Below are 26788 nucleotides of genomic sequence, written 5' to 3'. Positions count from 1 at the left end.
CTGGACTGGTCGCCAGCCAATCACAGGGCACATATAGACAAACAACCATTCACACTCACATTCATACCTATGGACAATTTGGAGTGGCTAATTAACCTAGCATGTTTTTGGAATGTGGGAGGAAACCGGAGTACCCGGAGAAAACCCACGCATGCACGGGGAGAACATGCAAACTCCACACAGAGATGGCCAAGGGTGGGGAAAGACAAAATAAGAAGCCAAAAAGTTACCACTTCCACACAAACTAGGAGGAGAACTCATTCATTGGATTTCTACCGCTTTTCCTCACAAGGGTCACAGGGGTGCTGGAGCCTATCCCAGCTGTCTTGGGGCGAGAGGCGGGGTACACCCTGGACTGGTGGCCAGCCAATCACAGGGCACATATAGACAAACAACCATTCACACTCACATTCATACCTATGGACAATTTGGAGTGGCTAATTAACCTAGCATGTTTTTGGAATGTGGGAGGAAACCGGAGTACCCGGAGAAAACCCACGCATGCACGGGGAGAACATGCAAACGGGAAACGAAAAGTTGGATCCCACATCTAAATAACGTTTGGCCCTTTAAACTAACAACAATATCCAGTTCCGGTCAAAAGTCTGGAGACACTTTGTCATTCAATAGTATGGCCTGTCCGATTCATTGGCCGGTCCATTTGATCAGACCATAATAGCCATTAGAGCACCGCTCTCAAACTCAAGGCCCGGGGGCCCAGATGTGGCCCACCACATCATTTTATAACGCCCGAAAAAGCCAGGGAATAATGTGTGTCAATCATGCTCTGCAACTTTTTCCCCTCTAAATGTATGAATTCTTTCATTTTCACACAAATGATACTGCAGCAAGATATTCCCGAATAGCTCCCTAACACCTTGGAATTCCGACTTCACTTCTCATTTCAAAGTCATCCATCAATTTGTTTGTAAAAATAGAATAATAAAATGCATGGATAATCATGTCATTATATCAGGGGTGGGCAAACTTTTTGACTTGCGGGCCGCATTGATTTAATAAAATTGACGGGGGGTGGGGGGGGCAGACTATATACTAATTTACACGTGACAGTCCATTTGTACACGTATATTTTTACACATATTTTACACGTAAAAGTGTCATGTAGTCTGCTATATGTGCACTTTGAGATCATTTATTTGATGTAAAGTGCGTTATAAATGTATTTTTATTATTATTATTATTATTATTATTACGACCAGTCCAGGTGTACCCCGCCTCTCGTCCCAAGAAGCTGGGATAGGCTCCAGCACCCCCGCGACCCTCGCGAGGAAAAGCGGTAGAAAATGAATGAAATTATTATTATTATTATTATTATTATTATTATTACGACCAGTCCAGGGTGTACCCCACCTCTCGCCCCAAGACAGCTGGGATAGGCTCCAGCACCCCCGTGATCCTTGTGAGGATAAGCGGTAAAAAATGAATGAATTATTATTATTATTATTATTATTATAATTATTATTATTACGACCAGTCCAGGGTGTACCCCACCTCTCGCCCCAAGACAGCTGGGATAGGCTCCAGCACCCCCGTGACCCTCGTGAGGATAAGCGGTAAAAAATGAATGAATTATTATTATTATTATTATTATTATTATAATTATTATTATTACGACCAGTCCAGGGTGTACCCCACCTCTCGCCCCAAGACAGCTGGGATAGGCTCCAGCACCCCCGTGACCCTCGTGAGGATAAGCGGTAGAAAATGAATGTATTATTATTATTATTTTTTTTTTATTATTATTTGTTATTATTATTATGTGCTTGTGTCCCTTTTTCCAGGAGCATTTTGTAAACATCAGACCACATCAAATAACAAAATTGATAAAACAGCTACTTCGACCATCAAAAGGTTGTCTCAAGCCATGATGCCAGGTTGTACGTTGAGTTTCAATGAAATATTTTGCAAAGAACAGGCGGGCCATATTCAAACACTTGGCGGGCCGGATGTGGCCCCCGGGCCGTAGTTTGCCCACCCCTGAATTATATCATGATCAATATTTATAATCGTTAACAGTTAAGGGAAGCCATCAATGAAAAAGAGTTTGAGAATAGATGCATAAAAAGTTGCCGCCCTCTGTTAAATTAGCAAAAGAACAACCGAGGTACTGAGAGTGAGTACTTTTGCAATTTGTGTAAAATATAAAAATATAATATAAAAAATAATAAAATAATATAAAAAAATAGTAAAATGTTCTTCAGTTTGAAACACGTTTTCCCAACTATAGCGACAATTAATCAATGATGCAATTAATCGACAACTATTCAGGTATTAGACAGTTTTTTTTTTTTAATTTTTTAATTTTTTTTAATTTTAATTTAATTTTTGCCTCTTTTCTGTTGGAGTAGTATTCTACATTGGTCACTAGGTGTCAGTAATTGTTCAGCGAGACAAGCACCAGACTCCATCACCGGAAGAACAGGTTTCAAATGATCGCACAACGAGCGCAACAATAATAACATACTATGAATCATAACAACAACACGGCTTTAACTCTTCCACTTCAATTCCACTTCCACAATCACTTCCTGTTTACGTGTCCGGAAGTCATTTACATGGACACGGGTCTTACGTATATATACAGTACGTCAAAAAAGGCTTAATTTCTTTGATTTTCTTTATTAGATCGGGTAATAGGCATGTCAAGACGATTATAGGGGTGTTACTTCATGTCTAGAGGGCTCTAATATCTCAAGGAAAACATCATCTTTGGTGTGTTTCCTCTCCAACAACTTCCCACTTTGGCTACTTCCACTCATCGATCATCAAGCCATTTGCGGGTGTATTTAACTGACATGTGACTGCATATGACTACGCATCGGTAATGTCAACAGAGATGTTGCCATCACGGACAGCCACAGCTAAGAAGTGGAAATGTCACAATAGATTTTTGGCGGCGGGGCGCCAAGGTGGCTCACCGAGGTACGCTAATCAATAGCTAGACGAGAACACGAGACACTTCCTTTTGAGTCCAGAATGTCACGGCATGATTGCGCTCGTTATCTGCTCATTGATTAAGAAGCCGGAGCCTCTTAAAAGAGGCAGTTAAAACAATTAGAGGCTCTATTTGGAATGCTAATGTTCCGCTGGCTGCTGGTGACGCACACACATTTCTTATTTTTTCTATTTGTTCACGTTTTTTTGCACAATTATCAGTAATTTAGTGTTTTGTATAAATATTTTTATAAGATGGTACTTTTTTTTTTTTAATGAAAATGAGTCCTTGGCTGTGACATGTTGTTCATTCTCAGCTACAAATGGTGTTTTTTTGGCCTAACCTTTGCTCATATTTGGCAGATACTTCTCCAGCCCATTCATTAAAAAAATCATTAATTAAAAAAAAAAAAAAACAGGTCTTTTGGCAACAGCAAAAAAGCTTCCCTTCCATTTTCACCTACTGTAGGTGCTCGCCTTCGCTGTTAAATGACGGAAAGATGGGCGAGGAACGTGTGGCCTCATTTTACACCTCCTCCACTCCGTCCTTCCCTGCTAAGTTATGCTAATGGTAAGCATCTGTGGTGGAGCTGGAGACAAAAGAACCTTCTCCTCCTCCTTCAGCTGGAGGACGTGGCGGCTTCCAGGCAGCCGCCATGCTGCTTCCACGCCGGGGTGACATTGAAGACGGCGGCCAAGTCACCTCGGCAGAGTATGACCTCTGTCTCATGGTTTTAGTACAAGTTACAACAATACGCCTATAAATTCAATTATTCCTTTGTTTATGCAATTTTTGTAGCAACAGACACAAACTATACCAACTAAATAAGCTAGCTTTTTCTCCTTATAGATTAAAATCACATTATTTTGTCCATTTTCAATGTAATAAAAGAACCATGTGACGTATCAGGAGGTATTTCTTCCAAGATAGCGCTGCTAGCAATTTTGCTTGCAAAAAAAAAAAAAGTTAACTCAAGGCTTTATTTTAGAAATTTGTGGCTTCCTCGTGTGTATTTTCTATGATTTGATCCCTAAAAAGTATGGAGGACCAAAACTGCCAAAATAATAAATAAATAAAAGTGAAAATAAAAACAAAAATGAAAAAAAAAATCAAAAACTTAAATACACAAAAATAAATATAAATCGAAATAAAAACAAAAATAAAAAATATAAAAATATAAATATAAAAAATATAATAAAAATATAATATAAAAAACAAGATTCAAAAATTAAAAATAAATCCAAAAATAAATGTAGAAATAAATACAAAAATAAATATATAAATAGAATTACATATCAATAAATAAATAAAAGCACTCTGCTCTCATATGTATTTATTTCATGCTGCAGACAATGTCAGCTTGAAATGCAGAAGGAAAAACTATTCAAATGAGGGGGCGGTCCTAAGTGTGTCTTGGGTTGAACTGTTCGCCTATTGGTTGATCGACATGTGAGTGCGAAAAAGCTCCGTCGCGGAGGAGAGAGATCAGGCTCCAATAAGGCTTCCACCCGGAAAAGCAGGTAATCCGGGGAAGCATTATCCGAAATATCTGCTAGCAAACGGAGATCCCTGGAGATTGCAGCCATATTTACCGCCATTGAGAGTGGTGTGGTGACTTCCTCTTGCTGTGGCCGTTTGCAGGCATACCTAGTCGATTTTCGCACTCACATGTCGATCAACCAATAGGCGAACAGTTCAACCCAAGACACACTTAGGACCGCCCCCTCATTTGAATAGTTTATCCTTCTGCATTTCAAGCTGACATTGTCTGCTGCATGAAATAAATACATATGAGAGCAGAGTGCTTTTATTTATTTATTGATATGTAATTCTATTTATATATTTATTTTTGTATTTATTTCTACATTTATTTTTGGATTTATTTTTAATTTTTGAATCTTGTTTTTTATTTTTGTATTTATTTTTGCTTTTATTTATTTATTTATGTATATATTTTGTATTTTTGTTTTTATTTCCATTTATATTTATTTTTGTGTATTTAATTATTTTTTTCATTTTTGTTTTTATTTTCACTTTTATTTATTTATTTATATATTTATTATTTTGGCAGTTTTGGTCCTCCACAAAAAAGGGCCATACATAAAGCGATTAATCAAACACAATTATATTTCTAAAGCACAGGTGGCAAACTCATGGCCAGGGGGCCAGATCTGGTCCTCCACTTCATTTTATGTGGCCGGCCAAAGCAATAATGGAAATAACAAGGCAAGTTATCCATCACTTTGTTCATTTCTAAATATAATTGTAAATATCATGAGGCAATTATACATTGATATTTATTTACAGTACATTCACTGTTACAACAATGACTGTAAAAACAATCTTGACAGCCCTGGTCTAAAGCAAAGAATATTTTGACAAACATTAAGAGCCACAGTCGCATTACATGGCGCATACTTAATTTCATAAGTAAAAGTAGAACAGGCGAGCCTTTCTGCCGTTCCTTTTCCCAAATATATTTTCAAGTGAGGCATCTGGGCTGTGCTGTGTACATACACATTGTGCACTTGTCACTTGGCTTTATTTTCAGCTGTGGACTCAGGGTAGTATTTACAGTAGCAACGTGGTACTTGTGGTAGGGACTCAAAATAAAACAGGATGTGTTGTTTTAATGATTAGAATAGAAACTGCTGATGTTTTTGTTAGCAGTTCAGTGGTGCATTGATGCAAAGGACACATTTGGGTTTTTTTTTTTCCGACCTATTAAAAATCATGCATTATCTTTGCCGACTTGGGCCAGTCCCCCCCCATCCTAAGAGGCCTGGGTAGGACCCATATGGGAGAGGTGCCGGCTGGGATGCCCAACCACGGCACCCTCACCCCGCTGCCATCTGTCAGCGGCCTGCCAGTCTGCTGCAACTTTGCCAGCAGAACAATTCAGATGGTCAGCAGACCACGGACCGCCCACCTCTGAAGGACAACGGGACCGTCCCGGTGACCTCTGGGCATGGACTCTAGAACCCTTGAGGCACCTTAGCGGACCAAACCTGCACATTCTGCTTTTTCGATTGTTTTCCTTCTCAACATATCAGTCAGTTTTAAGGCTAATTCTTTGAACGTGGCCAAGATTTTTATTAATTTATTTATTTGTTTTTTTATCATTGCAAGGTATTGAGAATAGGAGATTTGCATGTATGCCTACAGTCTTTACACCCCTTTTGGTCCCACCTGACTCCCATTATAACCTCTTTAATTGTTACCTTTTCCACTAAATATTATAATATAGACTATATATTTTACACGTAACAGTCCACCTGGTATTATTGTATCTGTAAAATTGTCATGCAATCTGCTATTATTATTTATTATTTTATATTTATATTTAAATATTTTAAAAATAATAAAATATTATAATAATTAATTATTATAATTATTATAATTATAATTAATTATATATAATTAATATAATAATTAGCATTAATATAATTCATATAATATCATAATAGTTATAATAATAATATAATAATTATTATTTTAATTTTTATTATTATTATGTGCTTGTGTCTCTTTTTTCAGGAGCACCATCTGTAAAATTGTATCTGTAAAATTGTCATGCAATCTGCTATTATTATTTATTATTTTATATTTATATTAAAATATTTTAAAAATAATAAAATATTATAATAATTAATTATAATTATTATTATAATTATAATTAATTATATATAATTAATATAATAATTAGCATTAATATAATACATATAATACATAATAGTTATAATAATAATATAATAATTATTATTTTAATTTTTATTATTATTATGTGCTTGTGTCTCTTTTTTCAGGAGCACTTTGTAAACAACAGACCATGTCAAACAACGAAATTGATACAACCATCAAAAGGTTGGCTCAGGCCATGATGCCAGGTTGTATGTTGAGTTTAAATTAAATACTTTGGAAAGATTGGGCGGGCCGTATTCAAACACTTGGCGGGCCGGATGTGGCCCCCGGGCCGTAGTTTGCCCACCCCTGGGCTAGAACAACCTCGAGACAGTTAAAGCCTCAACCAACAAACATACATTTATTATTGTCAGTTTTTTTTTTTTTAGCAGTTCTTGGTTCCATTTTCAGGGCTGTGCATGGTTCCCCACCTCTGATCTAAATGCAATGTGATGGCTTAAATACACTTTTATTGGAGCTTTCTCTGCCAATCAATCAATCAATCAATCAGCGGGGCCATATTAATCCCGGTGATATCAAAAATAAACATCAGACTGATGCTTTTAAAAGGCAGGGGTCATACATGTTAAGAGTAGTTTTACAAAAGTGTTTAAAAAGGGATGAAGTGTAATCAGCGTGAACTTCTTGATGTGTCATTTCAAGTTGTAGGAGGAAGAAAATAGAAGTAAAACAAAGACCACCCTCTGTTTTTCCCAGCACCAACAGGATCCTGCTTGAACATCGAACTTCACGCGTATGTGAAAGCAATGCCTTGAATCGCTTCCGCTTTTTCGGGTTAAAGGACATCAGGAAGAAGCAGCGGGTATTTCAGTGGTGTTTCGCACACTTTCTTGGCCCGTCCCGAAGACCCCCCCCCCCCACACACTCCATTTCTGCACCTGCCATGCCAAGTCACCATGGCAAACCAGCCAGCAAGAAGGAACGGCTGGAAAGTCACCTGGCTGGTTCGCCACGGCGAGAATGCGAGGCGAGTTGGTGTCAACTACAATTTCCCTCTAGAGCGGGGGGGGGGGGCAGACTATATATTTTACACGTAACAGTCAACCTGGTATTATTGTATCTGTAAAATTGTCATGCAATCTGCTATTATTATTTATTATTTTATATTTAAATATTTTTAAAATAATAAAATATTATAATAATTAAAATAAAATTAAAATAATAATAATTATATTATTATTATGTAAAATATGCAAATATAACAATATTATTATATATAATTAATATAATAATTCGCATTAATATAATAAATATAATAATCATAATAGTTATAATAATAATATAATAATTATTATTTTAATTTTTATTATTATTATGTGCTTGTGTCTCTTTTTTCAGGAGCACTTTGTAAACAACAGACCATGTCAAACAACTAAATTGATAACTAATTAAAATTTAAAAGTTTCAAAAACTAATTGAAACTTTTTGACTCGGGGGCCGCATTGATATAACAAAATTTCGGGGGGGGGGGGGGGCAGACTATATATTTTACACGTAACAGTCCACCTGGTATTATTGTATCTGTAAAATTGTCATGCAATCTGCTATTATTATTTATTATTTTATATTTAAATATTTTTAAAATAATAAAATATTATAATAATTAAAATAAAATTAAAATAATAATAATTATATTATTATTATGTAAAATATGCAAATATAACAATATTATTATATATAATTAATATAATAATTAGCATTAATATAATAAATATAATAATCATAATAGTTATAATAATAATATAATAATTATTATTTTCATTTTTATTATTATTATGTGCTTGTGTCTCTTTTTTCAGGAGCACTTTGTAAACAACAGACCATGTCAAACAACTAAATTGATAACTAATTAAAATTTAAAAGTTTCAAAAACTAATTGAAACTTTTTGACTCGGGGGCCGCATTGATATAACAAAATTTCGGGGGGGGGGGGGGGGGGGGGGGGGGCAGACTATATATTTTACACGTAACAGTCCACCTGGTATTATTGTATCTGTAAAATTGTCATGCAATCTGCTATTATTATTTATTATTTTATATTTAAATATTTTAAAAATAATAAAATATTATAATAATTAAAATAAAATTAAAATAATAATAATTATATTATTATTATGTAAAATATGCAAATATAACAATATTATATATAATTTATATAATAATTAGCATTAATATAATAAATATAATAATCATAATAGTTATAATAATAATATAATAATTATTATTTTAATTTTTATTATTATTATGTGCTTGTGTCTCTTTTTTCAGGAGCACTTTGTAAACAACAGACCATGCCAAACAACGAAATTGATACAACCATCAAAAGGTTGGCTCAGGCCATGATGCCAGGTTGTATGTTGAGTTTAAATGAAATACTTTGGAAAGATTGGGCGGGCCGTATTCAAACACTTGGCGGGCCGGATGTGGCCCCCGGGCCGTAGTTTGCCCACCCCTGCTCTAGAGTATTCTTAGAAAGGTGGCTTGTTTTCCTTGTTGGGCTTTCATTGTGCAAAATATCCACCAAGAATGGATTTGATTTACAAAGTACTGATTTAGAAAATGCAGCTGCACTAGGAAGGTACGCCAAAAAGGACTTTGAGGAAAAGGTCAAGGGGGGGTTTCGCTAGATGAGAACATTTCTATTCTGGAAAAAAAAAAAAAATTCAAAACAACCCCCCCCCGTCCCCCATCCCTCCCTAAATCAGGTGACTCTCAGCCTGGCCCTCCCAATGTTAAAAATATCATCTAAAAACAATATTCTTGCCTATGCAAATAAGAACACACCACAGTTTGAACATCACACACACACACACACACACACAAGGATCGTGTTGGTTTCTTACTCACAGTTTTCAGTCTGGAAGTCGGGGACAAACTGCTCGTCATTGTCAGGAACCTGAGCTGCAAGCACAAAGAAGACAGACGAGGCGTTTGTGATGTTGATCACAGCGCTACAAGGTCCAAACGGCACCGCGGGTTCTTTTAACACACAACCTCTTCCATCTTTAAGCTTGAAGAGACCTTAAAGCGGAAGAACATCGGTTTTTATTGTGTCGTACACAAAAAAATATATTCTTTTTATTTTCTCCCAATATATATTTAACCCAAGTCATTTTTGACATATAACACGTTTTAAAATGGATTTATTAGGGATACCTTTGCATTTGCAACTTAGGAAAACCTCATTGTGGGGACTAGAAAAATAGGGCAGAGATCAGCATATCACAAACATTATATTTTTTGTACTTTAATAAAGTTTATTATAGCGGACGCGGTTTGGAGTGGTGTACAGCAGCTCTGTATAATAATACTTTCACCTTTTAATGTGACTAAATAAGATAAGTCCAAGTATGATACAGTAAATTGTACTGTCTACTATACACCACTGCCAACTACGTATGTGTGGATGGTATTCGATTGTATACTGAATGAAGTGATGCGAGTAATCTCCAAATCCAACACATTAAAGACTTGGTATTTAGGATAAAAATACATGCTTTTCATTGGACATGTTGTTTCGGTGACCCTGTAGCTGGTAATCCCACTTCCTGTCAGCGTCTGCCAGCAGTCAGCCTCCCATCGTTAGCAGCATCTAATTGGCTTCCTCCCTACTGATGAATCCACCTGTACACCTGCCGCCTTGGCTCTCCTCTTCCACCCAAAATGCTCAACGCACAATCCAGCTCAACGTCGGCGGGTCAAAGAAGAGACGCTTTAAAAGGCGTCCATTCGTGTATTTATACACGCGCGGTGAGGTGGAGCCTCATTGTTGTCGCGGCATCACTAGCGCGCCTCGACATGTCTACTTAGCCTCGTGATTTAAAGAAAAAAAAAATTTTTTTTGACACTTTTCATGCAATGTGGGATGAGGTGTGAATTGATAAGCGTAACCAATCAACAGATGACGCCTCTCGGCGCTGCCACATGTCATGTGACCCACAGGACAATTCACTTCACCCATTGTGACACAATTATTAGGACTATTATTATTATTATTATTATCTTGTCATGACGGTTTAGTCAACACCAAAAAATACCCCTATAATAAAAAAGGAAGTCATTTAAAAAATAACCCATACACATTTTATCTAAATAACAGCCTAATATGTAAAAAGAATGTTTTATCATGTAAAAAAAAAAACACTACAATTTAGTGATTAACTACACTTCAGTAACAAACCCTAAAAATACTCAAGAAATATAAACATACAATAAATAAATTAACAAAAATACTAACCATAAACAACCAATTACGCTTCTTTGGCCAGCCATCATAGACAATACGTAGAACAAACGCCTTTTTTTAAGGTATATTTCCCAGCTTTAAAGCCGTCCATGACAACTATTGAATATTTAAAATGAGACAATAGTCATTTTAATTGCATAAATAGTAGAAATTAAAATTAAATAAAAATAAAAATAAATATTTACATTTCCAAATGTTGTTGTGTTGACGTATAAGAAGTAAAAAGTTACACTTTCAAGCATTTCTTCCAAATTGCCAAACCTAAAAAAAATGCAACATATTGGAGCTCAGCAGCTACCCCCCCCTACACACACACACACACACACACACACACACACACAATGTGAGGATCAGGGTGGGAAATGGACACAGGAAGGTGAGTATAACATAGAAAAAAATAGAAACAAGAGGAAGTAGAGCACAATGACTCACTGGCTTCAGTCTGTGAATGAAACAGTTGGTCCTGGTTGGGAAAAAAAAAAAACATAATTCCTGTGGAGAACTGCAGGAATGGAATGTTGTCGCCATTCATCCGCATTAATGAAGTATTTCATTCATTTGTTACATGAGGGAAAAAAAAAAAAACAGGTGAGGTGACCAATGTGGGCATTTTGTTGCCAAGAAAAAAAGGCTGTTTTAATGACTAAAAACACTTCTAAAGGTCAATAAGTGTCAAGGAGAAAGAACTTGAATGAGGATAAGTTAGGGTGGGGGTGCAGGGTGATGGGAGAGGGGGTTCGAAACATTTGCATGACAGCTGACAAAGTTGCCTCAACTTTGCGGAAATTCATTCCCGTCTCATTTCCAATTACCTGAACTAATAAATCTTATCCCGTCTTAACAGGACAGGAAGGAAGTGGATATGTTAAGAAGCCAGCGCGCTCGTCACGGTGATACATGACAGGCTTCGGAACCATCGTACCGACTTTCTGGATGCTGAAATATTAAAATCCTTTTTAGTCTGCTTTAAGATGACTTTTTTTTTTTTTTTAAGAAAATGATTTTTTTGTAAGTGTTAAAGTTGCTTAAAATTGATGGCGCACCTGACAGTATAAGTTTAGAATAAGACAATGGGATGTCTTTAAATGGACGGCTTAGCTCACCTATTCTGTCACTTAAAATACACAATTTAAGTTATAAAATATCACATTTAAACCAGTATATACTAACACCGTACAATAATAAAGATATTAAGATATACACAAGCCAAATCTCCAAAAGCTACAAACAAAAAAATGTGCAAACTTAACTTGAAATTTCCCAAAATGTAATTTCTGGTTTCAAATTGAAGCTAAGTGAAATTATAAGTCAAGTAAGTCTCAGTGAGGTCAGTTAAAGTCAGGCTACATGCACTTTAAAAGGAAAAAGAAGAAGATTGTCCACTAACCAAAAGTTGGGTGCTGCAGACATGGAGGAAAGAGGACACTGGCACTTAAATCCTGAAGCATCCCGTCTCTGTTAGAGCACAGTGAGACCGTCTTGCCATGGGAGGAAAAACATTTAAAAAGCACAAAAAAAGACGGGGGAAAAACTTTCAGGCACCAAAAATAAAAAAAAAAAAGTCTAATTTTTGTTTTTCAGGCAGTAAGATAGGTACGGTAAGTGAGACTGTCAGGAAAAAGATGATAGATCCATTCTTTTTGTGCAGGCAAGGAGGCGAAATTGAAGACGACAAGGTGATGGTGCAGCTGGAGATGATGTAGAGGAGGAAGCGGAGGGGGAGGGCGAGAGAGTGAGAGAGAGCGAACGCCGGGTGGCGTGCGGCACGTTAGCTCCCGCCAAAAGCCGAGGAGACAGTGAGCGGCAGAGAGTGTTGCGCTGGTAATTTGTGATGACACTCGCAGCTAGAACCTCCTTGGTCTCCCTCAAGAGCCCCCTCGCTCTCGCTGGCAGCCTCTAATGTATGCACCACACACCAGGTGCCTCTTCCACGCCGCCTTTTAATTGGACTGCCATGTCAAGCATGGAACTCTGTTCTTAAAACAACCCCTCCACCCACTACCCACCCACCACAGAGCCATTTGTATCCTGACCCGTGTGAGACGCTCACCTTCTGCCAGCCACGTCTCCTGAAGGCGAAGCAGGTCCTGGAAAAGCTCTGAAGAAGAGAAGCAAAGCAGGGTCCAATTTGAGCATAGGTCCACGTGCATACCAGGACAGTCCTCAAAGTCAAGACCTCAAAAGCCCAACACAATCTGTTCCAGGATGCTGGTTTACGGTGCAAAACATTTTTCCCCATGTAAATAATCATCTGTCCCAGGGTCAAACTGGGGCCGTCGTGAAGCCTTCTTTATATTTTAATATAAGTGTAAACAGAAGTCAACTACCGTAAACAGTGGGCCGCCACTAATACATTCAGACCGCCACAGATCTGATAATATTTTTTTTTATTTTGGTTCCCCTCGCTCACAAACACATTATAATAATAATAATAATAACTGTGTGTTAGCTTGCCGTAACAACACCGTACAGTATACTACAAATCTGATTCTTAACACACCTACCACAGACTTAGACCCTGAGCCCTGGAAACATGAATATTTGGGGGGTTTTCTTAAAGTTGCCTGTGCATGTTATAAGGCGTACACACACGTCTACTGCTACATAAACTTATTTTGTTATATAAGGTTTAAAAAATTAAAAAAATTTAAAAACATTTCTCATGACATAAGCCAAAAAACAAACTGAGTCGGAGTTTTGCATCATGGCCAGTTATGCAATTTAGACGATATCATCCAAGTCCAACCAGACACCACAGATAGATTGCAGTCCTGTTGGAAAAACTAAATTTAAAATATCTAATGACCCAAAAGTTCCCAAAAAAGGGAAACTGCAACCCCAGTTGCTGAGTTGGAATTCTTAGGTTTTGTGTGACTTTAGAGGCGTATTTCGCTCAAATTCTGGAAGTGTATAATCCTAGGAACATAACATTTAATAAACTGAATATCAACGACTATATATCAAGTCGATTTTAGCCAAATCAGAAACCCAAAGAAAGTCCTTTTAAGGAAAAGGCGCATTGACTGTGTCAAACTGAAGAAAATGGGACTCAGCCACGTAACATTTCCAAAGTGCGCAATAAAAATGTTTTTTTAAATTTCAATTAAAACACTTGAATAAGCCAAAAAAAAAAGGGTCATGTTGAGGTGGTAAACAAACAAGAAACTTTCCTTTTTTTTTTGCAAAACTGGTTATGGAAATCCTCAATACTTAAACATCACATGGAGTTGGTTTAAGGATGAAATATGTTTTTTTTTTTCTTTACCAACCCCCAGGGGTGTGGAGCTGGCCTATGTTTACCAAGCCTCCATTCCAACAAGTCCTGGGGGAGCACGGCGCTGACAGTCACATCCTTTTACGCCTGTTCTTTTCTTGCATTTGTCTACATCATGGGTGGGCAAACTTTTTGACTCGCGGGCCGCATTGATATAACAAAATTTCCGGGGGGGGGGGGGGGGGGGGGCAGACTATTTTACATGTAACAGTCCACCTGGTATTATTGTATCTGTAAAATTGTCATGCAATCTGCTATTATTATTTATTATTTTATATTTATATTTAAATATTTTAAAAATAATAAAATATTATAATTAAAATAAAATTAAAATAATAATTATTATATTATTATTACGTAAAATATGCAAATATAACAATAGTATATATAATTAATATAATAATTAGCATTAATATAATAAATAGAATAATCATAATAGTTATAATAATAATATAATAATTATTATTTTTTAATTTTTATTATTATTATGTGCTTGTGTCTCTTTTTCAGGAGCACTTTGTAAACAACAGACCATGTCAAACAACGAAATTGATAAAACCATCAAAAGGTTGGCTCAGGCCATGATGCCAGGTTGTATGTTGAGTTTAAATGAAATACTTTGGAAAGATTGGGCGGGCCGTATTCAAACACTTGACGGGCCGGATGTGGCCCCCGGGCCGTAGTTTGCCCACCCCTGGTCTACATCTTATTTTGATGATCACTAATGCATGCCAAGGCTTTAGTTAGCCACAAAAGAAAAAAAAAAGATTGGATTCTGGCTAAAGGTTTAGCAGCCGTGAAATTACCTTCAGTGTCCACAGCAAGGTTGGACTTCATCAACTTTCTCTTTCTATCGTTTGATGGCCTATCGCAGCGCCTCCTCTTTTCTGGAGTCGTCTGCTAACAAGAAGAAAGACAAATCAATTGTGTTTCAATTGTGTGATAGAATGACATGCATTCGAGTACAAGAGCTTCATGTTTACTTTTACGGCTAAATTATGGAGAGAACTTTGGGAGCCATGCCGACTTACTTTGCGGTAACAGTGAGGCACCTGCTGGTCGTGGGATGCTTCCATCCTGCACCTCCGGGCTCCCACAAATTGTCAGCTAAAAAAAAAAAAAAAAAAACACACAAGTGATCAAATGGTGTTGTTGATGTCTGCAAGTGACACTGCGTCCATATTCGCGAAGCTCTTCAAGTATTGCAGTAAAATAATGACGCCCACGACGCTTCCGTGTAAAACTTGTTCCACAGTTTTATGCCTAAAAGCACACGGAAATATGAAAAAGTGAAAAGTGAAAACCTTTACGCGGTTGCGGAGCGCCTGAGAGCAACTGGAGGATGCGCGCACTGCAGCTGCTTGCTTGGCCGCCTGACGTCGCCTCTGTCCGGCCTCCTGTGGAGAGAAGCCCCCCGACTCCGACTCCTCCTTCTAGCTGGCTGGCCGGCTGTCGACGTCCTCCAACGGCTCGACTTGAAGGGCAGCCTGTCCGTCACGAACACCATCCATATGTCATGGAGATGATGTAGACCATGATTTGTGGAGACATGTGACGGAAGTTTGCCGAACTGCACCTGTTTAACTCCACCTACTCTGCGCCATTACTAACTGACGCACATCGGCGTCTATTTGAACGAGGTGTCCTGGAAACACACTTTTCTGTCCACACCCGGTTCCGTTTGTGTTCATAATTATATTTGAAATAAGACATGATCCAGCTTATTCTTTTCGTTTAGAAGTGATTAGTTGAAGGACTCACACCAGAAAATGTACTTTCTGGTAGCTGCACCTTGATGACGCAAAGACGACCTGGACACACTACTTCCGGTTCATAGTAACGCTTTATATTGAAATTATCTTTGTGTGTGTGTTTTCATTGTTACCTTTTATTAACTCGTACTTTTCAAACGTTGGATTTTACTTGAATGCGGCGTTTCTAGTCGTGAATTTGATATAAATGGATGTTGTACCCGAACTTCCTTGAGTGTGACGTCACACAACAATGGCTGCGCCCGCGTAATTAACATAGATGAAAGACATGGCCGACGACCTCAAGCATTAATCGTGTATTTAAATGATCAGCTTTCACAGTAAGGGAAAAAGCCGATAGAAAAAAACAAAACAGTCTGAAACTATTTCTACTTCAATCAATACTCCATGATCAGTTGGCTATATTCTTTTGGAAGTAACACATTAGCAGTGATTAGCTCAAGGGCTCAAACCAGGAAGTAGAGCACAGCAACTTCTACTTGCGGGTCCCTGTGACAGCCTAAAGTTTGGATTGTTGCCTTCTATTAAATCATACATTTCATACTTAATAGTAACAGAGAAGATGAATTTGACTTGAAAACGGCGTTTGCGCTCGTGAATTTGAAACAACTTGATATTGTAACCCGACTTCCTTGAGTATGATGTCATACAATGGCGGTGCCTGATTGATGAACGTAAACAAAATAATTGTCCGAAACCACAATATAATGGCATACCATTGTAAGATATCACCTTTCACAGTCTGAAAATAAAAACTATTTCTATTTCAAACAATGAACTAAAATATTTTGACATTTTTCATTCACAGTTAGTACCAAGATTATGTCATTAAACCACAAAATACTGCGTGGAAAGTAGTGGGAATGTAATTGAACTATTTTTGCTGCATAAATAATAAATAATGATCAAATTAAAAAAAAATGATCTTTTTTGTCATGTTCTGTGTTTAAAGGGATAGTTCTGATTTTCTGACATGAAGTTATATGACACCCCCATAATCAGTGAAGTCTGGCAACAGACCCACTCTGTGTACTGAGTTTAGTTGCTAAAAGTAAAGAGTTTAGGTTCTCAAAACAATAATAAAATCATAATACATTTGCATCACAAAAATGCCTACTAGAAAAAAACATTGCTTATTAAAAGGCTTTAAAATGAATGACGACGTCACTTCGTTAAAGTTTTTGAATACGAGTGACAATTGACCGATGGCCGGATCCTAGCTTTTAACGTTCAACACTCCACTTGAAAGGTGGACGTCAAGACGGAAATGGGTGGCAGTCACGCTGGTCCGACGTCGTCTTAGATCCCAGCGGGTGACGTGGATGTGATGTGAAACACAGGTCAAGCGCGGATGCGTAGCACCATGTCAGGCAGCGTACAACACGACAAATCGCAGGAAACATTGTTTGAAATTACACAACAGAACACTGAAGTTTAACTTCAGTCTCTTATACTGAAAGAAGCCAACACATGAGAGACAGACTTCAGTATGAGTAAGAAGGAAAAAGACGAGAAAAACATTGTCAAACAATTGCTTTTTGTTTTTTAATTGAATTGTCTTCATCTCAGTTGATGTTGGCAGGCATTTTTTTTTCCTCTGAAGCAGAACAACACATTGGTGCCCCCCCCAAACACGCCCAGCCACCACTCCCCTCCCCTCCCAAAGTATAACGCAGAAAAGGAACATTTAAAAAATACAAACTGGCTGTATACAAAACAATCAGGCTCACTGTTGTTTGTGTTGAACCACCCAAAATACTGTTGAAAACATGCAAGGAGTGCAAAGACAACAATTATCAGGTGCACGCCATGCTGCTCAATTGGTCAGTCAGTACTCGTGGCAAAATGTAACATCATTTACTGTACATGAAGGTAGCTCATAAAAATACAATGAAATACAGTAAAGTCTCGTTATATCGAAGTACTGCTTATTACGATACTATTTTCATTTCCCGGCAAATTTCTAGTCTTTTATGATATAATTAGTTCCGTTAGTAAGATACCTGGTTATTATGATAATCCGGTTACTACGATGCCCTTTTCATCTCCCGCCAGCCAATTTGGTCTGCTTATATCGATACAAAAGCAGCTTAAAGCTGAATCAATCTTTGCTTAAGGATTTCAATCCCAAAAAAGAACACGGCGAACGGCTGCTTCCAGTCAACTTTATTTTTCACACTTCCACCACCAGAGCGCAGCACACACACCGATTCCCGCACTTCCTGGTTCACAGGTCATGCTCAACCCGCCCCACATAGCTGGCCAAACACATGCCTGCAACAGAAGAACCAACTGACATAGCATACACACCTATTCCAACGAAGACACAAGCGTACAAATACATGTATTTAATTGTGTTGTATTCAGATATCTTTTTATTCTATACACACGAGAGAAACCACGAACGCAGTTGGTTCTTCTGTTGCAGGCATGTGTTTGGCCAGCTATGTGGGGCGGCTTGAGCATGACCTGTGAACCAGGAAGTGCGGGAATCGGTGTGTGTGCTGCGCTCTGGTGGTGGAAGTGTGAAAAATAAAGTTGACTGGAAGCAGCCGTTCGCCGTGTTCTTTTTTGGTATTGAAATCCTTAAGCAAAGATTGATTTAAGCTGCCATAGAACAATGTCGAGTGCATTATTGCCCACTTTTAATGCAGTTTGGCGCAGGATCGGATATATATCGACAGTCCGGTTATATCGATATTTTTTCCGACTCCCGACAATATCGATATAACGAGACTTTACTGTACATGGACATTCAAGTGTGTAGTGTTTTTGAACACATTGTGTTGTTGAGCGAGTTCATTTCCGTGACTACAAGATACTTTGAATAAATAATAAACAACCTGGAATGGAAAATCTGCATGGAAAGTCTTTTTAGCCACCAATACCCTCACAGCTGCTCAAAATGAACACAGTATGGGGGGCAATGGATGCCCCAGAGATGCAATATGATGTGTTTAAACTGAGCGGTAGGTGTCCAAAAGTGTCAATCATGCAATAGAAAGTATGTACACATGGCTGTAAATAAAGTGGGATGCATGCATTTTTGATGAACAATCGATAGTAGAAGGAAGGCAAAGGGACCAAATGCTGTGAAAAGGTTTAAAACTTAGCCAAATAGAAATAAATATAAGTGATGACAAAACACGTTCCTCTGTTGGCAACATGGCACCAATCACAACAACAAAAATTAGGAACAAAAACAAAACGCACTTTTGAAGTAAGTAAGTAAGGTGGACTCCCTACAAGTCAGTGTTGAAAACTATGCACCGGTCTGAAACCCACCTGGCTCGCGGGTCCGAGTTGGTCTTCATGCTGAAGCGACACAGAAACACAACCTAGAGTTTGCCTAACCGTACTCTTAGCTACCAAGCAGGCAAAAGACACTCCTCGCTTGTCCACGTCTTCAAGAGGGCAAAGTCCGGGTGGCCCGTGTGGTCTGCTGCGTGGTTCCTCATGTGGATTCTGAGACCCGGCCGCTTCAACCCATCAGTCTTTGCTCTCGGCTCGCCGCCTTCTGACCAGCGAGGAGAAGAAGCTTCGGCTCTGCTGAGGACCCATCAGCATGCGAGCCTGGTTCTTGTGCACAATCTCGATCTACGGTAAAAAAACAAACAAAGCCGTGGAGGAGGCTGGTGAACCAAACCGAGCTGGATCATTGGAGTCACCGACCAGAGCCAGAGTCATCTTGGATCCATGTGGTCTTAGGATACATTTACTTCTTTCTTTTTATCCCCATTGACGTATATATGGTATACAAACTGACCTACGGAAGCACAGTAAAACCTCACATTTTGAATGCCTCAGTTTTCCAACAAGTGAGAAACTGAGTCTGCAACACATTGGATACTTTTTTTGGACATGAAATAATGCAGTGCAAGGCAAATCCTTTGTATTGAGTTGTGGACTCCTATAGAGCAGCTGCACACAATAACCAGCACAGAAGGCTTTCTAGATCTTACAGAATCTGCACCTATTCGGTTGTATTTCGTGCTTCCTGTGAAAACGGTCTGTTTTAATTTACTCCACAAAATACTGTATAAAAACCAAGACTGTGTACAAAAACTACAATTTGGGCCAAATTTTCATTGGGAAGCGAATCATACAAAAACCTGAGGGGTTTGGAAAAACAAGGTTTGACGGTGCAGTCGTCCCTCGCCATTCATGTACACGGTGTGTATACACCAGGGGTGGGCAAACTACGGCCCGGGGGCCACATGCGGCCCACTAAGCGTTTGAATCCGGCCCGCCAGTTGCTTTCTAACTTTTAACATACATGCTGGCAACATGACTTGCAAGTTGGATGTCTTATTCAGTAAAAAAAAAAAAATAATAAAAATAAAATAAAAAAATAATAATAAAAATGTAAAATTAAAGTTTGTAGTTTGATGTGGTCTGATGTTTAAAATGCTCTGGAAAAAAAGGGATATATGGAACATATTTAAAACATATAGCTAATAATCTGACACGTTTACAGATAAAATTATACAAATAAGTAAATAAATAAAATAAATAATAAACATATAAAAATATAATATAATTGATATATAATGTAATTAATAATATAATTATAATATATATATATATATATATAATAAATTATATATATATATATGTAGATTAAATATAATATATAATATAATATAATAAATAAAATTAGACAAATAATTCAAGGTGGACTGTTAGAATTATAAGCAAATACAAATATATATACAAATATACATATATACAAATAAATAAATTAATAATAAATATATAAAATATAATATAATATATTAAATATAATATATATAATAATACAATTAATATATATAATATAATTAATCATTATAATATATAATAAATAAATAAAATTAGACAAATAATTAAAGGTGGACTGTTATAATTATAAGCGTAAAATAGTGTGTGTGTTATAAAAAATATATTCTGGCCCCCCGCACAGTTTTGTTAACTCAATGCGGCCCACGAGTCCAAAAGTTTGCCCACCCCTGGTATACACGGTGCAAGTTAAAAATGGTTTGTGTTGCATTGGTCACACTGTCTCCACTTTATTGTTTTTTTTTTTTCAGCTTGCCTCTATTTCGGATTGTATCAAACGTTACTTAGTAAACTTGTATGCAGGCTTGCCACTTATGCATCAGGGGTAGGATACAGATCATTTAGATGGGTGAACCGATACAGATACAGATACAGATAGCGGTGTACTCTCTCGTCCCTACTAAAAAGTGTATTGAGAAGGTCGTAAACAGGTTTTCTATGCTCAAACAAAAATACAAAAGTCTCCACTGAAGAAAGGAATCCTACTCGCAGAAATTGACCTATTGCGATTGGGTCTGGAAACATTCATTCATTTTCTACCGCTTTTATTTGTGTATTATTATGTATTTGTGTATTATTATGTATTTGTGGAAAGTAATAGCTACTGATCGAAAAATATGTCAAAACTTCATAAACATTCATTCATTTTCTACCGCTTATCCTCACGAGGGTCGCGGGGGGTGCTGGAGCCTACCCCAGCTGTCTTGGGGCGAGAGGCGGGGTACAAACAACCATTCACACTCACATTCATACCTATGGACAATTTGGAGTCGCTAATTAACCTAGCATGTTTTTGGAATGTGGGAGGAAACCGGAGTACCCGGAGAAAACCCACGCATGCACGGGGAGAACATGCAAACTCCACACAGAGAAGGGTGGAATCGAACTTGGGTCTCCTAGCTGTGAGGCCTGCGTGCTAACCACTACACCGTTGTGCCGCCCGGTCTGGAATCATTCATTCATTCATTCATTCATTTTCTACCGCTTTTTCCTCACGGGGGTGCTGGAGCCTATCCCAGCTGTCTTGGGGCGAGAGGCGGGGTACACCCTGGACTGGTGGCCAGCCAATCCCAGGGCACATATAGACAAACAACCATTCACACTCACATTCATACCTATGGACAATTTGGAGTGGCTAATTAACCTAGCATGTTTTTGGAATGTGGGAGGAAACCGGAGTACCCGGAGAAAACCCACGCATGCACGGGGAGAACATGCAAACTCCACACAGAGAAGGGTGGAATCGAACTTGGGTCTCCTAGCTGTGAGGCCTGCGTGCTAACCACTAGGACACCGTGCCGCCCGGTCTGGAACCAATTAACCACAATAAACAAGGGATTATTGTACGGTATTAGGCATTAAAAAATGTAGTATTCTACACAAGTTTTCATAAAGGTAAATAAATTGTAATAAATACATGAAATTGGCAAAGATGGCATTACGCTTGGTGAAGCAGCACACCGCAGTTTATTCCCAGAATACTCCAAATCAACACGTCTTTATTAATGCAATAATACAAGATACGTGCTTCTTCACTTCATCAATCCACACGGCGATTGTTGCCATGAGCCATCTGTGGAAGCTCCTGAGAAGCTCCCTCCACAATGAAACATCTCAGCTTTCGTGGAGTTAGTTTTCGGTTTAATTACGACGGCCTCTCACCGTTCATTTCCATACCTGCTGGCGGCCATCCAAAGCCAGAGGAGGCACCGCGTGACCAAACCGGCGGCCCGCGAGGGCTCTTCAGTGTGCTGGAGAGGCCCGACGACGCATACGTACATGGAAAACGATTTTCCATGGCGGCTTATTCATGGCGCCGGTGTTGCTAAATGCTCGTACAAACGCGGCTGTCCAAATGGGATGTTAGCCCGCTAATTATGAACAACAACTATGCAAATGTGTCACAGCTCCCGCATGAATAACTTAGCAATGACTGTCAGACTATTTGCATCATTGACACACGTCTGACATGTTTATCTTTGGTTTTGATAAACAGCTACCATGCCGTTACTCTCTTTTCGGATAGCATTGCGCTAATTGAGTGTAATCATTTTGTAGTCGATGCAAAGCTTTTACATCTGTTTAAACAAATTACACCTTTAAATGCAAATTATGTTACTGCCTATTTTTCACACCAGCAGCCTTGTTTACAGTCCATAAAGCATCCATCGTGTGACGTGCAGTCATCAGTTCATCCACTAGAGACCAGGATCCCTGGTCTTGCCGGTGAACCGACGCATACGCAAACCTCGGATATATCGGACTCGGATATATCGGAAATTCGCTCACAACGGACAGATAAAAAAGAAGCGATTTTTCTGTAATGCATTTCCAATAAAAATTCATTGCATATATCGGATTTTTTATAACGGATTTCGCCTATTTCGGACAAAATCTCCAGTCCCGTTCCAATGCATTTCCATGAAATTTCCCTCGCATATATCGGATGGCCGCATCGTGGCGCTCCGATTCGCCGAATCGTGACAGGCCGCTATACGACGTCATTTGCAGCGTTTGCAGCGTTGCCTGCGCGTCCAGGTACATTGGAAACATAGTCAAGGAAGTGCCTTTTTATAACGGATAAAATCCCATTTACGCATATACCGGATATAAATCCCATGTATGCGTAAAACGGACATTTTCCGGTATACGCATATAACGGATTTCGCTTATATCGGACAAAACCAGTATATATCGGATGGCCGCATCGTGGCCAGATTTAGGACAAATATAAAAGTGAGTGACGTCAATAACACTAGCACAGCAGTGAATGAGATCTTAACCCAGGTGTGGGCAAACTTTTTGACTCGCGGGCCGCATTGACTTAACAAAATTGACAGGGGGGGGGGGGGCATACTATATATTCTACACGTAACAGTCTACCTGGAATTATTGTATCTGTAAAAATGTAGTGCAATCAGCTATCTGTACTTGTACCATGGTGTACCAAGGTTGTACCATGATGCCAGGTTGTATGTTAAGTTTCAATGAAATACTTAACACTTGGCGGGCCGCATGTGGCCCCCGGGCCGTACTTTGCCCACCTCTGTCTTAACCTCACTATTGGAAATAACGTAGGCCTGACGGGCGTAACAGGGCCTAGCTTAATTAACAATTTGTTATGCTCAGAGTCCAATAAAGTTCAATTCTCATTACCTTACGTCTCTTTTCATTGCCCAGTCCAGGTACATTGGAAACATAGTCAAGGAAGTGCCTTTTTATAACGGATAAAATCCCATTTACGCATATACCGGATATAAATCCCATATATGCGTAAAACGGACATTTTTCGGTATACGCATATAACGGATTTCGCTTATATCGGACAAAACCAGTGGGAACAATTGAATCCGATATATCCGAGGTTTACTGTACTACGTGTCGGTGTCAACATTTCAGCTTTTCTCTTGTGTCTTTTGCTCCATTTTTTTACAATTTTTGCAATGAAGCCATGAAAAGAGCCACAGTCCGCAAATGGGCCCCCAAGCCGCACTTTGGCCACCCCTACTTTTTGGATCGACTTTGAACCTCTGACATGTACTTCCTACATGACATGTACTACACATCTGTCCATTTATTGGTCAGAAAAGTGGAAAAAGAATGATGGTAAGTCTTTGTAAGTCTCCATTACAATACACTGATGAGACAACGGCCACCGCAGGAAGTCCGCTGTCCAGAAAAACGACAACAAAATGCTAATGTGGCAGTCTGCTATCTTATTTATGTCTAATATGTCTTACTTTTTCTGATTATCTCTCCTATATTGGGTAATACAAATATTTTTGGAAGATTGTAAACAGGTTTGTATGCAATAACCTGCAAAAGAGTGGTACATGGGGTGAGAAAAAATATCTTTTAAAGGGGTCCTATCTGTACTATACTTTTACCTATACTTATGTATATGTTTGAAATATGCATTTACAAAATCTAAACATATAAAAATAAGCATTTGAATTTATTTGACTAATATTAATACTTTAATCTAGTCCAGGGGTGGGCAAACTACGGCCCGGGGGCCACATCCGGCCCGCCAAGTGTTTGAATACGGCCCGCCCAATCTTTCAAAAGTATTTAATTTAAACTCAACATACAACCTGGCATCATGGCCTGAGCCAACCTTTTGATGGTTGTATCAATTTCGTTGTTTGACATGGTCTGTTGTTTACAAAGTGCTCCTGAAAAAAGAGACACAAGCACATAATAATAATAAAAATTAAAATAATAATTATTGTATTATTATAACTATTATGATTATTATATTTATTATATTAATGCTCATTATTATATTAATTATATATAATAATATTGTTATATTGGCATATTTTACATAATAATAATATAATAATTATTATTTTAATTTTATTTTAATTATTATAATATTTTATTATTTTTAAAATATTTAAATATGAATATAAAATAATAAATAATAATAGCAGATTGCATGACAATTTTACAGATACAATAATACCAGGTGGACTGTTACGTGTAAAATATATAGTCTAATTATTATATTAATTATATATAATAATATTGTTATATTTGCATATTTTACATAATAATAATATAATAATTATTATTTTAATTTTATTTTAATTATTATAATATTTTATTATTTTTAAAATATTTAAATATAAATATAAAATAATAAATAATAATAGCAGATTGCATGACAATTTTACAGATACAATAATACCAGGTGGACTGTTACGTGTAAAATATATAGTCTAATTATTATATTAATTATATATAATAATAGTGTTATATTTGCATATTTTACATAATAATAATATAATAATTATTATTTTAATTTTATTTTAATTATTATAATATTTTATTATTTTTAAAATATTTAAATATAAATATAAAATAATAAATAATAATAGCAGATTGCATGACAATTTTACAGATACAATAATACCAGGTGGACTGTTACGTGTAAAATATATAGTCTAATTATTATATTAATTATATATAATAATATTGTTATATTTGCATATTTTACATAATAATAATATAATAATTATTATTTTAATTTTATTTTAATTATTATAATATTTTATTATTTTTAAAATATTTAAATATAAATATAAAATAATAAATAATAATAGCAGATTGCATGACAATTTTACAGATACAATAATACCAGGTGGACTGTTACGTGTAAAATATATAGTCTAATTATTATATTAATTATATATAATAATATTGTTATATTGGCATATTTTACATAATAATAATATAATAATTATTATTTTAATTTTATTTTAATTATTATAATATTTTATTATTTTTAAAATATTTAAATATAAATATAAAATAATAAATAATAATAGCAGATTGCATGACAATTTTACAGATACAATAATACCAGGTGGACTGTTATGTGTAAAATATATAGTCTAATTATTATATTAATTATATATAATAATATTGCTATATTTGCATATTTTACATAATAATAATATAATAATTATTATTTTAATTTTATTTTAATTATTATAATATTTTATTATTTTTAAAATATTTAAATATAAATATAAAATAATAAATAATAATAGCAGATTGCATGACAATTTTACAGATACAATAATACCAGGTGGACTGTTACGTGTAAAATATATAGTCTGCCCCCCCCCCCCCCCGGAAATTTTGTTATATCAATGCGGCCCGCGAGTCCAAAAGTTTGGCCACCCCTGATCTAGTCATTTTTATCGACTATTTTATTAAAATCAACTTACTATGGTGTCCCACTGGGATACAATAAACACCCCCAAGACGAGCAGGATATTCGCATTTGCGTTGCGTGAATGAATCAAAATGGCACAGTCCATCCACTACATGAACAAGTAGTTTGCCAGATAAAACCGGCAAAATATGATTTTCTTTGTCCCTGAATGTGGTTTCAGTTTGGGTAAAGTTGACAACAAAGCAAATAAACTGAAGACTTACAGTGCATGGGGTCTGCATCCAAGGTTCCCCATCAATCTGCATGGGTAGCGACTTACTGGTCCTTCAAGGGA

General features: G+C 37.0%; 2 protein-coding genes across 7 annotated transcripts in view; both read right to left on the bottom strand.

Annotated features, from left to right (window-relative positions):
- Positions 1 to 16198, bottom strand: part of etv1 (ETS variant transcription factor 1) — a 33210-nt gene extending 17012 nt beyond the window's left edge. Inside the window, exons 1-7 of one of the 4 annotated variants that reach the window (XM_058053819.1) lie at positions 16064 to 16198; positions 15483 to 15665; positions 15210 to 15285; positions 14985 to 15078; positions 12954 to 13002; positions 12292 to 12377; positions 9506 to 9559 (exon numbers count right to left, since the gene is read on the bottom strand). In XM_058053819.1, the coding sequence (XP_057909802.1) occupies positions 9506 to 9559; positions 12292 to 12377; positions 12954 to 13002; positions 14985 to 15078; positions 15210 to 15254 (328 nt within the window). In that variant the 5' untranslated portion in view covers positions 15255 to 15285; positions 15483 to 15665; positions 16064 to 16198. Of the gene's footprint in view, positions 1 to 9505; positions 9560 to 12291; positions 12383 to 12953; positions 13003 to 14984; positions 15079 to 15209; positions 15286 to 15482; positions 15988 to 16063 lie in introns of those variants that run through there. The other 3 variants (XM_058053818.1, XM_058053820.1, XM_058053821.1) reach the window with 3 other exon arrangements.
- Positions 16199 to 18504: 2306 nt separating this feature from the next.
- The window catches only part of dgkb (diacylglycerol kinase, beta), a 98629-nt gene continuing 90345 nt past the window's right edge, over positions 18505 to 26788 (bottom strand). For all 3 annotated transcript variants that reach the window (XM_058053012.1, XM_058053009.1, XM_058053010.1), the window contains 2 exons: positions 26718 to 26778; positions 18505 to 19547 (listed from right to left, as the gene is read on the bottom strand). In XM_058053012.1, coding sequence (XP_057908995.1) covers positions 19440 to 19547; positions 26718 to 26778 — 169 coding nt within the window. In that variant the 3' untranslated portion in view covers positions 18505 to 19439. The remainder of the gene's footprint in view (positions 19548 to 26717; positions 26779 to 26788) is intronic.

The sequence above is a fragment of the Doryrhamphus excisus genome, chromosome 17, assembly GCF_030265055.1.
Source record: "Doryrhamphus excisus isolate RoL2022-K1 chromosome 17, RoL_Dexc_1.0, whole genome shotgun sequence".
Lineage (NCBI taxonomy): Eukaryota > Metazoa > Chordata > Actinopteri > Syngnathiformes > Syngnathidae > Doryrhamphus > Doryrhamphus excisus.
The sequence above is the reverse complement of the archived record's forward strand: the minus strand, read 5'-3'. Positions and strand labels throughout refer to the sequence as shown.